At 40.6% G+C, this 14,773-nt stretch overlaps 1 protein-coding gene across 1 annotated transcript; it reads right to left on the bottom strand.

The window, feature by feature from the left end:
* Positions 1 to 14,616, bottom strand: slc17a7a (solute carrier family 17 member 7a). The gene is made up of 14 exons (XM_029437899.1): positions 14,504 to 14,616; positions 6,036 to 6,288; positions 5,543 to 5,661; positions 5,192 to 5,306; positions 5,011 to 5,098; positions 4,648 to 4,734; positions 3,843 to 3,985; positions 3,511 to 3,660; positions 2,562 to 2,694; positions 1,262 to 1,372; positions 665 to 792; positions 503 to 572; positions 268 to 416; positions 1 to 227 (listed from the first exon to the last, which is right to left on the bottom strand). Exons 1-14 carry the CDS (start codon positions 14,563 to 14,565, stop codon positions 87 to 89), a joined length of 1,749 nt encoding a protein of 582 aa, XP_029293759.1. The 5' UTR covers positions 14,566 to 14,616; the 3' UTR covers positions 1 to 86.
* Between the last annotated feature and the right edge of the window lie 157 nt (positions 14,617 to 14,773).

Here is a 14,773-nt window from a genome sequence, read left to right as displayed (position 1 = left end):
CTCTATTACAATCCCTTTCCAAAAAACAATCTTCCTCTTTTCTTTTTCTTCTTCTTTTTTTTTTTTACTTGTATCATGTCGATCTTCTATGTCAGCTCCCGCTCCTCTTCTCCCCCATACATATAAGAGTTGTATCCAGGTGGCTGCACATACTCCTCAGACTTATCCCAGTCCGACACCCATCCCGACCCGGCTCCTCCTCCTCCTCCTCCTCCTCCCCCCTCCTCCTCCTACTCCTCCTACTCCTCCTCCGTTAGAACCAACAACTGGTTGGTTCATGGCCCCATACTGCCCGCCTCCCCGATAGAGCTCCTCTGTTTCATTGGCCAGTTCATCCTCATCAATAATACCACACTTCTCCTCACTGGTGTCCTCTATGTCTGCCCACGGCTGCTTTTCTCCTGATGCAAAAAGTCCTAGAGAGAAAAAAAAACATGATCAGTTTAGACTTAGGTCTTCTGCACATGCCTCACAAAACACTATATTCAAAGTCATGTCATACCATAGAAAATCACTCCTCCGTAATGTACTAGGGAAGCTATAAGGAAGACATACTTCCAATCGTCACGTGTCTGAAATGATGCGAGAAGGCATGGTGGATACAGGTGAGTTTGAAAGTTTTAGACATGGCATTATAAAGACGATATAAGTGAAGGGCTTTTACCTTGTGTTTAGTCATGGCTCCCACTATGAGAGGACACACCATTCCAGATAGCGTTCCCACCCCGTTTGAGATGCCCATCAGTATGCTGGCATATCGAGGGGCGATATCCAAGTGATTGACATTAAACCCTGAGTGAAAGAACGAAAGCAGTGCACAACATAATTCCCTCAGTTTCTAAAAGCAGATTTTCATGGTTTGGGTAAGAAAAACAGACACCAGTAGTGACATTTCTCACAACAAAAGAGTAAAGGGACTTCAATAAAGGAAGACAATTACTATTGCAGTTTAAATCACCAGTCAACCCACATAAGTGTTAGAGGAATAGTTTGACATTTTGGGAAATACGCTTATTCACTTCTTTGCCGAGAGTTAGATGAGAAGATCGATACCACTCTCATGTCTGTACAGTTAACATGTTGCTAAGGCCAGAAGCTGGTTAGCTTAGCTTAGCATAAAGACTGGAAAGAGGGGGGAACATCTAGCATCTATCTGACGAAGGGTAAAAATGATAGAGTTTGGTGTTATATTTCACGGGGCTTATGTGCTGGGACTATTTCTTGGCCGGTAGACAGCATACTTGTTTATATCATCTCTTACCTGAGATAGCAAATCCACTGAAACCCACAGCGAGGACTAAGAAGGAAATGGCAACACCTTTGGAGTGAGAGAATCCCACCACTAGCAGGAGGGTGGCCTCCATCCCAAAACCTGAAACATGTAAACAAAACAAAAACTAGAAAAGTGGACTCAGTAAAGTCTCTCTCTCCTCCCAAACAGAGAAGAGTTGAATCTCACTCAATTGTCCCTTCCAGCTCCCTTACAGCTGAGATGGCAGTGATGATAACAAAAATTGGGATTTATTTATATCTCGTATCACGCCTATTCATTTATTCATCTAATATAGTGAATTGTCACATTTCAGGTCTGGAATTAATCTGCAGATGTCAGCTTTTGAGCCACGAAAAAGGCCAAAAAGTGGTCTGCACACCACTGGGTTACACTTGTTTTAAGCAAAATGTGTTTAAAACAAATTGTGGATCACCGCAACCACGAGAAGTCCTTGTGCATACGATCATAAATGAGCACAAGAAATATAAGACTGATGGGTCCAGTAGTATGTGAGATCAACCGTGGACAGACAGACACATGCACACACAGACGCACGCACACGCACGCACGCACACGCACGCACGCACGCACGCACGCGCACGCACGCACACACACACACACACACACACACACAGAACACATTATCTCCCATAAAGGCTTATGCCTGGCGGAGATTACTAATACAAGAAGGAAGGAATGAGGAGAATTATCCACAGCTTTATACTCTGTCTCAACAAGCAATAATCACCTGATACAGTAAATTATATATGTTAGTAATGGTACATGTGTTTATGCACATGCAGAATAAACCCTGATACAACCTTTAAGTTGTGTTAAAATATTATATGATTCCAGTACGGCCAGCTGCTACACCTTAAACACTGAGAATGAGTTGCTGGGGAAAAGGTGTCAGAGATGCTCCACATGTTTGGTGCTTAATTTCCAGGAGAATTATGCCAATCACTAAAATATTTAAAGCAACAAACAATTTTCCTTTTGCTTTAATATTATCAACGTCATTGCACACTTGCATTCCTGTCAAGACACAGAATGTTTCTGAAGATTGGGGAGGTAGCTCATATTTTGCTTAGTTTGTAAAAGTCTTTATTTCTTCATTATATACTTTCACAAAGGTCAAATGCCATCCAAATGTCTACTTTTTGAGATGTTCTTATGCAAACTCAGTACTTCTGTGTGTATTTCAGTTTCTGCTCTTGCATTGTCTTGAGTTTTCTTCCGCCTCCTTGTTTTAATCTTTCTTCACAACTATCACCATCAACACTCTCACCTCCACAGTTCATGAGCTTCCTGACGTTGGTGGTGGACATCAGGTTGTGGGTTCTTAGGTAATCTGCCAACTGGCCTCCAATAGGCACGATGATTGTCATCACCAGATGGGGCAAAGCTGACACCATGCCCACCTGAAAGAGGAAAAGGAGTAGAGAGAATGTGAGAGCAAAGAAGTGTGTATGAGAACAAAAGAGTGTCCATGTGTGTTCAAGAAAGACACACAAGAATAGTGTTTTTATTCATTTAAGTATTAGAAACAATGGGAGGCTGAAGGTTGAAAAAGATTGAAAATCTCCTCTTTTAGTTAGCTGCAGTAAGCTACATTTATAGCTTATTGATAATAGCACATGGATCTGGATAATAGTTAATAGATATACCAATTAGGGCACCTATGAACTGAGCTGAGATGTCGTTAAAGGGTGACATAATATCATAGAAAATTAGTTGTGGTGGATTTAAGACGCTAACCTGCAGTCCGGCAGTCTTCCTTCTCTCCCTACATCGCCTCTACACCGTCTGCTATCAAATTAAAGCCAAATACCCCCAAAGACACCAATAGCTTTGTTATGTTATCGCCCAGACTCTTATTATCAGCCTTGCTTTTAAATTAAACATGTAAAAGACAGTATACAAATAGGACCACACCTGTTTACATAACCTAAATGTGTTACTGTCAACTGTATTGTAGGAAGATGGTAAACACAACTCGGCAAACCTCCTAAAGCTTTCCAAATAGAGTTATAAATACTTGAAGTGACGAGTGCAAAGCTATTATGACTCATCAGCTAAAATTGAAGTGCATTTGAGCAAAGCCTTAACATCTAAACCCTCCTGTGACTTTTGGCATATTCCAATTGTGAGTATACAAAGACAAAATAAATCTTATACTAAAACTAGAGCTTCTGTAAAATAAAGTATTTATAGCTATATAGATGATATAGTCTCACCTTGCTGATCTCAAAGCCAAAGACTTCTTCAAAGTAGGCTGGCTGGCTGATGAGCAGCAGGTAGAAGGTCCAGCTTCTGCAGAAGTTGGCCACAATGATGGCGTAGACCGGCATGGAGGTGAAGAAGTGTTTCCATGGGGTTTTAAATTTCTGCAACCAAAAGGAATAGGATATTACTGGGATCCACTGACCTCACTGCGATGGATCAAGAACTAGAAAGTCAGCTGGGTGTGTATATATGAGTACATCGGCACGCTCCGTGTTTGTGTGCAGGTCTAAGAGATTTGAAGTGTTACATTGATAGGCTACATGAACATTTTATAGAGCCATACATGCAGAGGATTGAGAAATGACGTAGACTCTCCGATGGCTTCTTCAATGTAAGTCCTCTCCTCCGGTGTGATGGTGGGATGGGCTGCGGGACTCTCATACGACACCAGAATCCAGAACAAATACCAGAATATCCCAAAGCTGCCTGGGAGAGGAAGAGAGAAAGCAGAAGACAGGCATGGGTACAGTGGAGAAGCAGCAAGACAGTTAAAGGGTAGAGACGTGAGAGAAGAGAGAGGGAGAACACCTGGTCTTTCAGTATGTAACTTTGGTGAGTATGTAACGTAAGGTTTTATGGCACTAGGTCGATTTTGGATCGTATATTATGGAGGATTTCTTTCTGTTTTTCCCTGTAATGTCCGGCTGCTATGCCTCAATGTCTTGTGTTGTTGCAGTTGTTTGATGTTTGGCTGCGATAGTAAAATTATTGACTCACTAGTTTTTGATCACAAGTAATGTAATCATAAAACATGCATGTGTAATGTTGCAGCTGTACATATTTACGACAGTGATGTATAGGTCAATTGCAATCTGAAACTCTAGGGGGGCTAAAACGCAATAAGACTTAATCCTACATTATGCTGCTTTACGTTTGAAAACATCAGTGGTAGGCCGGGGAGAAATTTGGATTTTGAACACCTGATGCAGACACTTTATTTATTCTTGATTGTGACCGAGAGAAACACACTAGTTAATGTATTTGGGAATATCTGCGTTGGAATTGAAGAGTGCTAGTGTGTATAAATATATTGCTAAGCTGATAGTACTGCAGTAAGCAAACACATATTTAAATACGAGGATACTAACCATAGACATAGAATACTGAAGACCACCCAGTGTATTGAACCAGTATCCCAGCTAAAGGCATGGCCACCACTGCACCTGCATAGGATCCTAAGAAGGCATCAAATATAGAGAAAAGCAACAACTTATTAATTTGTCTTAATAAACATATAATAATTTCAGTGCTCAAAATGCTTAGTATATAATTATTGTTATTCAGTGGCCATAGAAATCCACATTTTCAATACTTTTAACCATTAAACTTAAAGGCTCCATCTTCAAAACGTCATGTTTAAACCCACAGAACTTAACTCTGGTGGAGATCCCAAACTTTCTCCAGATAAAGCAGAGATATTGAATTTGAGGGAGAAGGGTAAGTAACTTTACCACAAAAGGCTGTTGTGGCTAATCGACTTCTCTCAAGAGGAGGCGCCCACTTGGCCCAGATCCCGTGGCAGGCTGGGTATGATACACCCTGAAAGACACAATACAGTCAGTGAGACGCTCATGCATGAAGGAATAGTTTCACACAGAAGTAAGTACACGTTCAAACAAGCGCATACTGTACCTCAACAAGGCCCTGGCATATCCTGACCAGTATGACGCAGCTGTAATGGCAGCGAGCAGCAGCTGGAATCAGCATGTTAAGGGTGGATGTGGCCACTATGGCAAACCCAAATACTCTTAAACACACAAAAGAACAAATACACTCAGATTGAATATTCAACAGCAACAACAGAACCATGTTAAACATGTTTTCTGGATTTCTGTGTGGTTTAAAATACTGCTCAATGCTTGGGAATGTATTATTTGTTTCATACCCAGCACAATAGTTAGGCTACCCAACCAACCAATTTACAGTAGACCAGATTACGGCAATGCCCATATTGGAGAAGATATTGTATATATATATATTAACCTGTTGGCAGCAAATTTTTGACATATAAAGCCACCGGGGATCTGTGTGACGATGTAGCCCCAGAAGAAGGAGCCGTGGATCATCCCCACTGTCTCAGGGTCCCAGGTGAACTGTGCAGCCTGGAGAAAAGAAGATATATGACTTTTTTATTTACTCACTTCAAAATAGAAGATTCAATTTATGTTTGCATTGTTGTGATGTACTCTAAGCTTGCTGTATACATTACATGCATTACAACAGGTACATCGGTTGGTATGATAATTATAGTTCCAAAATGAAGAAGTAAAGTGGGGAAAAAAGGCACAAATGTACAATATATTTGTTTACATCGTATCACGCATGCTCACTTTATAAGTACACGTTGCCTGAGATCAGAAATAAAGCAGATCATAGAGAAACAAAAACGAATCCTAAAAAACATTTGTAAAAATCCTCGTCAAAGACAGACTGATGCAGTAAATCCAAAAGCTTTGGTTTGTTTTTCACAACTTACCACAAGCACTTCCTTGTTGCCTTTGTAGACAGTGTGGTCATTCACCATGCTAACAATGGCCACACCCAGGTTGCACCGGATGCCGAAAGAGATGCAGAATCCCAGGCCAGACAGGATGGCGATGATGTACCGCCTCGGCAAGCCACAGCAGGTACAGTCCACCACCGGCATCTCCTTCTCCTCCACCAGCTCAGGACGGCCCTCCGCTGATAATTCAATAGTTTCTCCATTCGGCTGCCGCTTCTCAATGAGCCTGAGGGGAGACACAGAAACAGATTGTACAGGAATGGAGAACTACAAGCCAGCCTCTGCACGTTAGAAACAATGTGGATCCAAAGATATATATATATAAGACTTTAGGGAGATTGTTTATAAAATCTTTCCAGTGATGGACAACTTGTGAGTCGAACACGGTACAACAGGTTAACACTGTGAAGTTATGCATCTTTATAACTTCTTTACACAGCCTGATAGTGATGATCTGTTGTTTTTGTTTTGTTCGTTGTCCGTCTGTTATAAGGACAAACTACAGGCCCGATGTTCATGAAAGAGCGTAGCATAGGCCAAGGGAGAAACCATGACATTTTGGAGTGGATCTGAATCACAGGGTATGGCCTTGGCGGAGGTCTGCACACTCCGAGTGCAGGGAACATGAAAACATTTCTGTTTCATGTGATGCTTTAAAAATAAATCTGTTTGTATGCAAAAGCTTGAAATTTAGGAAACGTGATGGCCTGGCGTCAGCAAACATTGAGGAGGACAATGTTTCTCTTCATTTTTTCATGTACATCTTCCAGACACCACATAACTCTCTGTATTTTTTAATAAATGTGTGGAAAATGTTATATTTTTGTGGGGTCAGCATGTTATTTTGAGGCTGTGGCAAGGAGTGTATATCTTTTCTTTCTTTCCTTCTTTCATTTTGTAAAATGTGTCTAATTCTCATTCTCTCTTTCTCTTTCTCTTTCTCTCACACAAACACCTCCATGCAGACAACATGATCCATGGTTTGGTCGTGTCTGACTCAGCACGTCCCAGTGTATGCAAGCAGCTGTCACTAGTCGAGGAGCAGACTAAGCTACAACAGCACATTCCCCAGTGTCCGCTCCTTCAGGACGCCTCGGACCTGCTGCCACACTGGTTCATGACGTGTGATTGTGAGTTTAATACTGTGAGGTTGTTCAGACTGTGAACAGAGATAATAAAAGTAGTCTGACATCTTTTAGATTGCCAATTCACTGAACTGCTAAATTTATTAAGATAGCATAATCAATATTTTAAGTTTTATTTCCAAAAATACATCCATTCTGTCATACACGCTTACATTTTTTATCAAACAAGGGACTTCTGCATTTACCTTCAAAATGTTTTAGTTAATCATCAGTTTGCCTTAGAAGAGATCAACAATTGCTGTTATTTCAGGCTGTATGGATTACCATTTTTGTCAAGGGGCGAGTGTCTCTTTTTTCCACAAGAGTCAAACAGAGAAATCAGGAGAGCGGCCATCTGTGTATTATAACCTCCATACTCTCAACAACACACCCCCAATAGTGTACGCACGCACGCACGCGCACACACGCACACACACACACACACACACACACACACACACACACACACACACACACACACACACACACACACACACACACACGGTATACTTAAGTAAATCTTTTTTGCAGATACACTCCTCAGATTCAATTAGACATAGTGGCACACTTTATAATGCATATACTGTATGTTTTATTTTTGATTACATGTGAGTTCAGAGTGAAACGCACTCGTGTGTCAGCGGTCCACTTTCCATTGGGCTGATCCAGTTAGTCAGTGAGCTGGAGAATTATGAACATACACAGGCACAGTCATTTGTTCCCTGTGACGAGGATGGTTGCATTTTTAAAGACTTGTTTCAAATTCGAGCTTCAATAAGTCCCCAAAAACAAGTGTTCACTGCATTGAATGCAACTCCGATTTTCAAGCAAACATTGAAGACAATTCATCTCTCTCAGGCATTCAGCATGCCGAAACTCCAAGATAACTTATTCACGCATGCTAACACAAGACAAGTCAGATTCTGACACTGCTAAATTATTGATGTGTTTTTGGGTGGGATAAATAATTCACTCTAGCTTTTACACCATGATCTGTCAGTATCTATCTATCTGTTAGCCTGTCTGCATATACACTCTGTCTCATCCAGCCAGTCGTTATATTTCTCAGTTATGCATGTGGATTTCACTCCCTCCCCCATTTTCACACAGCACACTCTGCATAATCTCTTCATAAATCTATTCAATCACTCAACAAATAAACAAAAACACTAAATAAAGAATAACATATATGACAGTATAATGATGTATAAATTAAAACGGGGTCTATCATGAGATATTCTACTTGTTAAGTAAAACACAATGGTCAACAGGAAAGTAATACTTTGTAAAGCAACGTTTTGCAAATTGTAAGAGATTAGATTAGGCTGCACCATCTCTCTCTCTCTCTCTCTCTCTCTCTCTCTCTCTCTCTCTCTCTCTCTCTCTCTCTCTCTCTCTCTCTCTCTCTCTCTCTCTCTCTCCCCTAATCTGTCACAACATTCAGATTAGGATTACAAAAATGATTTACTTCCGGAAATGAATATGGAGGGACAGACTAGGCACGCTGGGCGTGGCTCGACATGCTTCTCCCTCTATCACGACACTCTGTTGAGTTCATGCTGGCCTTTGATTCAGTTTTTTCCTTCTTTCAACATTGAGGTATATTGTATATTCTAAAATACATTCTGAAAACAAATAATTTTGCAATTCACTTACATGCCATTATTTTATGTGTCAGGACATGTAACATGTAAAGTCTTTTGTCCCATCTTTTACAAACACATTATATGTTTCAAGCTGGTTAAATATTTTATATATATATATATTACTAGTTTCACTGATTTAATGGTGTAAACTAAAAGATGGGTTAATTCCTCTCATCATTACTTTATCAGCTATACAACATGCAGGCACATGGTATTTGATAGAAGGTGCACAGGCTTTTCAACAAGGAGCTTTGGCATTTTCACCACTGTGCATTAAACACAAGAAACAGAAAGATTAAATGTTACCAATTGTGTAAATCAAGGCAAAAAGTGAATCTGATTGGAAGGTGTGCATATTTCTGTTGAATCAGTTGGCCGCACTCACACGGCTGTCCTCTCTGTGCTAAACAAACGTGCTGACTCGCCCCCTGAGTGGAGCTCAGTATCCTACTTCAGAGTTAGTGAAGGTTGCAGGAGGATCCTCATTAAATCTCACGACAGATTGTAGCCTGACACCGACACATACGCTACCAGCTAACGAGGCTAGCCCACAGCAAAAATTACCGTTAATTACAGATGCTTCCCACTAAAGGGCAATCTGTGTGTGTGCGTGTGTGTGTGTGTGTGTGTGTGTGTGTGTGTGTGTGTGTGTATGCCTCAAAATAGGTGACTAGCTGAGGGTCTCCCGCTGCTAAAATAGTGTTTTAATGTGGCAGTAAAGGTGTGTACTGGCAGTTACACTTTACAAACAAATAGTCATTTTAATATAAATCCTCATTTGTCAGTATGCCTGCCAGCCATTACATAACATGTAAAAAATGCTCTCTGAGAAAGTAAAGGTATGAAACATACAGAGAGAGGAAGATTTTCCTCATGGACATTTGCCTTCGTGTCAGGCTCACAATACTGTGGGCTTGCACTCAGCTGATGTAGCTCCTCTCGTTAGCATAGCGACCTGATTGGTCTCAGCTGGCAACAATTAATGAGCAAGAGAGCATGAGCAGGCAGGAGTCCCGTGACCCCAGGCTCTCTGAAATATCATAATTACAATAGTAACAGGCTCAGTGGAGACTCAGCATCTACACACTTCAAACTGAGCTCATATCTGTTCAACCTATAACATAATTCTGAATTAAATCTGACATGAAATGTCAATCCGAGCAATTTAGTCTAATGAATGAATAGACCTCAATGCAACACAATTGATTAAAACTCTTTGATTCAATTAACATAACTAATACTAGATGATTCATTTTATTTATTAAAAAAAAGTTTGTAAAAAAATGCACGTTATACATTCCCACAGCCGAAGTTAATGTATTTATGCTTAAATCTTATCCTAATATATTTAGTTTACTCTTATAAGGGACAAAGAAATCCTCACATTTATTAATCTGAATCAACAATTTTTGGCATTTCTTGCAAAGAAAAATGACTTATACTATTATTTGATAAAAGTAGTTGCAGATTCAATTTTCTGTTTGATTGATTTATCGAATAATCAATGCTCTTAAGAATTATTGTGTAGCCCCCACCCCTTGAGTCCAGGCACACACGCACGTGTGATAGACCATCATTATTCTTTTTCACTTTTGCCGTTTAATTGTGAGAAAATAATTTTAATTTTGCCCAATTTGTGATTTTGCAATAAAATATCAGCTATGACAACATAACACTGTGACTCTCCCGTACTGGTTGGTGACCTGGGACTTTTGTTACTATATTAAATTCACCAATTCACGGAGCGTTCTGCGTAATCCTCTGATAAGAGGATGATAGAGAGGGAGAGAGAGACAGCGAGGGAGGTTGACAGTAAAAATATTATATAACATCATTATTTGTTCACATCTGTGTGTTGAATTGATCCTTCATTGTGCTGTATGTAAAACATGCTTTTCTTTCCTCATGTCAGCCCACCCACTCTAGTCCTCTTGTCTTAAAATGTCCCCCTTATTTGCCCTCTGTTTGTAGGTCAGGTGTTTGGAAATATGGGCGGTAGCTTGAGGAATCTTTTTTATTTTTGAAATTGCGGTTATTTAGTCATTTCTGTAGTGGTGTCTCCCCCTTCCTCTATGAGCCTCTCACTCTCCCTGAAGTGAACAGATTGGGTCTCGGTGGGACTGTGTCACCCAGGGAGACAACCTCCTCCCCATCCTGTCACACCACTTTTTCTTCTCTTTCTCCTGTGGATACACACACACACACACACACACACACACACACACACACACACACACACACACACACACACACATACACACACACACACACACACACGCCCGTCTCACCCCCCCCCCCACACACACGCACACAAAACATTCAAACACCCACACATGTGACCTTCATAGACGTATTATCTAAATACTGACATAGTATAAATCAATCACTGTGTGAGAGCTGACTGCATCTACACACACACACACACACACACACACACACACACACACACACACACACACACACACACACACACACACACACTACTTTATCCCAACGATGATCTGAGCTGGGGTATAAGATATATAAACATCTTCTCTTCTTGTTTCTTTACTTCCCAATTATGTTGTGTGCCATAGTGGCAAGGCATGGCGGCAACGTAAATATTGAATAATGACGCATTACTGACAACATGGATACAAGCAGCATCGTTGCCAATAACTGGACATGCTGAGCAGCTGGCAGCTGACTTTCCAAACTGCTCAGTCAGCTTGGACAGATCCATCATCTGTGGGGACCTTTCAGTAAACTTGTGTGCATGTAGCCACTTCCACACACACAACGATACAGGTAGAGAGAGTCTCACAGGAATGTCCGGACAGAAGATCAAGACAGAGAACACAAGCAGAAGTGTCTCAAATGTAGCATTTTTTTTATTCTTGAAGTATCCAAAAGCATCCCTGGATTCAAAGAGTAATGTTTCTCTTCCTCAACCACGATGACTGCTAGCACAGTACTCATCGTTACAGTCCAATAGCGTTAACATTATCATAATCACAATGATTAGACTGTAATCATCACAACCCCTGGACTGATGAAGTACAGTAGAAATACGTTAAAATAGATTTTTCATAAGCTTTTTTTTTACTAGATTAGATTAGTTTTCTTTGAGAAATGTGCCTCAGGCTATCAAACCACCTACAGTGAATTGCAAAAGTGACTAAGATAACTTGACTTCAATGTTTCAATTTCACAAGTTTCCAAACATGTGATACAAACCCCTCATTCATCAGGAAACCCCTCTTATTATGTACTTGTACAGAGAAGAGAAGTAAAGTAGCAACGCTGATCTGTCGCTGGGTTTACTTAAATAATTCCTGTCAAGAACATAGTGTACAACTTTTAAATTGATAAGAATGCTATAATACAAATTATGCCAAAACGTTTGCAGTTCTTGTAGTTTGCCAAAGCCTGGATGGTAAAAAGAAAGAGGAAAGGTTTCATGTCATTATTATCTGAATATTTTATCTAGACCACTTTTCAGACGACTGTGGAAGGTAACTGAAAATGTAGACCTCCACCACAAGTAACATGGATTAAAAATGAATTACTTGTTATATTCTGAACTGCCTTGTGTGTAGTGAAGCACAGGCTCTCATTGTATAAGCCATGCAATCCTGCAGATGCAAACAAATGCCTAATTCATTTGAAAGTCTTTTAATAAACCTATATTTAGAATTTTTGTGACATGCGAAATGAGATGCAAAATGGTGACAAGAAGACAGTTGTAGTGTGATTATATTTCATGTAGTACTGTGGAGTAGTTCTCAGGCATGAGGAGATGAATAGATGATATTTAGGCATTCATTTAAAGTTGTTAAAGAAGGGAATGGTGAGAGTAGAAATGTAGAGTGCACTTGACCTTACAGTAATGAAGTTTATGCTTACCTAGTGGAGTTTAATATAGAAACAGGAGATGCATTCTGATGGAGAAAATGTTTAAATAATAGATGAACTCCTGGCTGCTTTCATCAGGAGGGATTTAGTCTGTGAAGTGGTGAGATTGCACACAGACACACCCAGCTATTCACACAGTGCAGGGATGTCCTGTGTTCAGGATGCAACATATTCACACATGCACACATTTATATACACACACGCAGATGCGTTCTTCAAAAAATGGAAATGCCCACTAAAACCAATCTGGATCCAATTTTATACATCACATCACTCATAGCATGAGCTGTCTGTGCACATGCATGGCTCACGACCAGTAAGTGAGAAAAAGCCTGAGATTTGCATGTCCGTTAATCTGGGAGACCACGATAGGCTGAAAAGTTATCTGTGCTGGTGTCACAAAGGCTCAATGGATGGTAGGATGGAGGATGGCGGATGGAGGATGGCGGATGGCGGATGGAGGAGGAGGGAGCGGCTGGAGGAAGTGACATGGGCTGGGATGGGGAGAGTGGGAGGAGAGAGTTTAGGGATTTGCGTGGCCCGACAGCTGGACAAAAAAACAGGCTATTTCAGGACGGGATTTATACGTTTGGTTGCTACCTCAAATCCTGAGAGAGCGAAAGCTTAAACCAATGGTTGTTGCATGAGGTTCTATCAGTGTCTTTAATCTCTCTTTTTTTGACTGAAATAATGTCAGAACACCGATTGAAACTTTTGTATTGATATGCAATTTATTTACATATATCCAGCCCGTTTCTAAACAACGGACTGCAGAGATATATGTTGATCTTTTCTTTAAAAGTGCCACTGCCAGACATGAACTAGTCAAGGTCAGCTTCTGTGTCATCTCAAAGAGCTACTGTGTGTAGCATAGAAAGGATTTAGAGGTGATACAGGAGTACACATTTTTGTTCATTATTATACAAAATTAAGTTTAATAAAAATGAGTTTCCTTGGTTAGTTTCATGAGATCTCATGGTTCATTGATCAAAGTGAGACAGAAGTAACTTTTGTGGGTAACTTGAAATTTAAAAGGAATACTGGTTATCAATTTACATTGTTTAAAAAAAAAACTGTAAATGTATTGAACTTTAGATAGATAGTGGATAGATGGATAGTTAAGACACTTGTGACTTTCGTTCCATCTGATGAAAGCTATCATTCAGAAAACGCACGGAAACATTATGTAACCACACTTAAACACTCCAATATACTAAATACACTGAGCCAAATCTGATAAGAGCAAACAAACACAGCGGGGAACACGAGTTCCAGAAACAACAGCATCATGGTTTTTTTTATAGGAAATGTTTGCAATAAAGCATCATACCACAATGAGAAAAGCTCCCTCCTGTCCCACATGCACAGTTCACCGCACACTTTAATTCCGATGACATCCCCATGATTAACTTCGGTTTTGCTATGGCGGTTTATGTCCTAATTTGTTTGTTTTCCCCAAATAAAAATGACCTCTCCATGAAGACAGCCATACATTTTCTCCATCACTGACATCATTTGTCACTCACTTTTGTCAATCCAGAATGTGCGCTGCGCAAAGCTGGACTTTTGCCGCTATACCTACATGATGTTTGCGGCTTTCACCTCTTTTCACACAAACAAAACTTTTTCTCCACTAGAGACTTACTATTTGGATGAGAGATAATGGGAACCCGCGGAATAATGAGACGCTTGTTCCCGCAGAAAGAAAATCAGCAAACGCGTGAAAATAGGGGAAAGTCAGAGGTGGAGTTATGAATATTTTTAAAAAGGTGTGTACCTGTTAATTTTCCCCAGAGTTTTGGCCGCCACCGCCTTAAACCTGTCAGGTCGGATCTCCATCCTTGCAGCTTCTTGACCCGGCCGGTGTGCTGATGTCCCGCGCGCCCTCCTGTCCTGCCTGAACGCGCTCAGTGCTCTCACTCTCTCTCTCTCCCTCTCTCATCCCTCCCTACCCACACCAGCATCCACTTCACTCTCAGATGGGCCACAGAAAGGTGTAGGCCTTTCTGGTCCACTGTAAGAAATGACATGCAGCTGCTCTTTATTG

This window comes from Cottoperca gobio, chromosome 8, assembly GCF_900634415.1.
Source record: "Cottoperca gobio chromosome 8, fCotGob3.1, whole genome shotgun sequence".
NCBI classification, from domain to species: Eukaryota; Metazoa; Chordata; class Actinopteri; order Perciformes; family Bovichtidae; genus Cottoperca; species Cottoperca gobio.
This window is presented reverse-complemented; position numbering and strand designations above follow the sequence as displayed.

Coding starts and splice junctions, on each gene's coding strand:
- slc17a7a (XM_029437899.1), bottom strand. CDS start 14,565: ATGGAGATCCGACCTGACAGGTTTAAGGCGGTGGCGGCCAAAACTCTG. Junction 5,099..5,191: donor TATGCCAGGGCCTTGTTGAG/GTACAGTATGCG, acceptor TGTGTCTTTCAG/GGTGTATCATACCCAGCCTG. Junction 228..267: donor ATGGGGCCATGAACCAACCA/GTTGTTGGTTCT, acceptor GAGGAGTAGGAG/GAGGAGGGGGGAGGAGGAGG.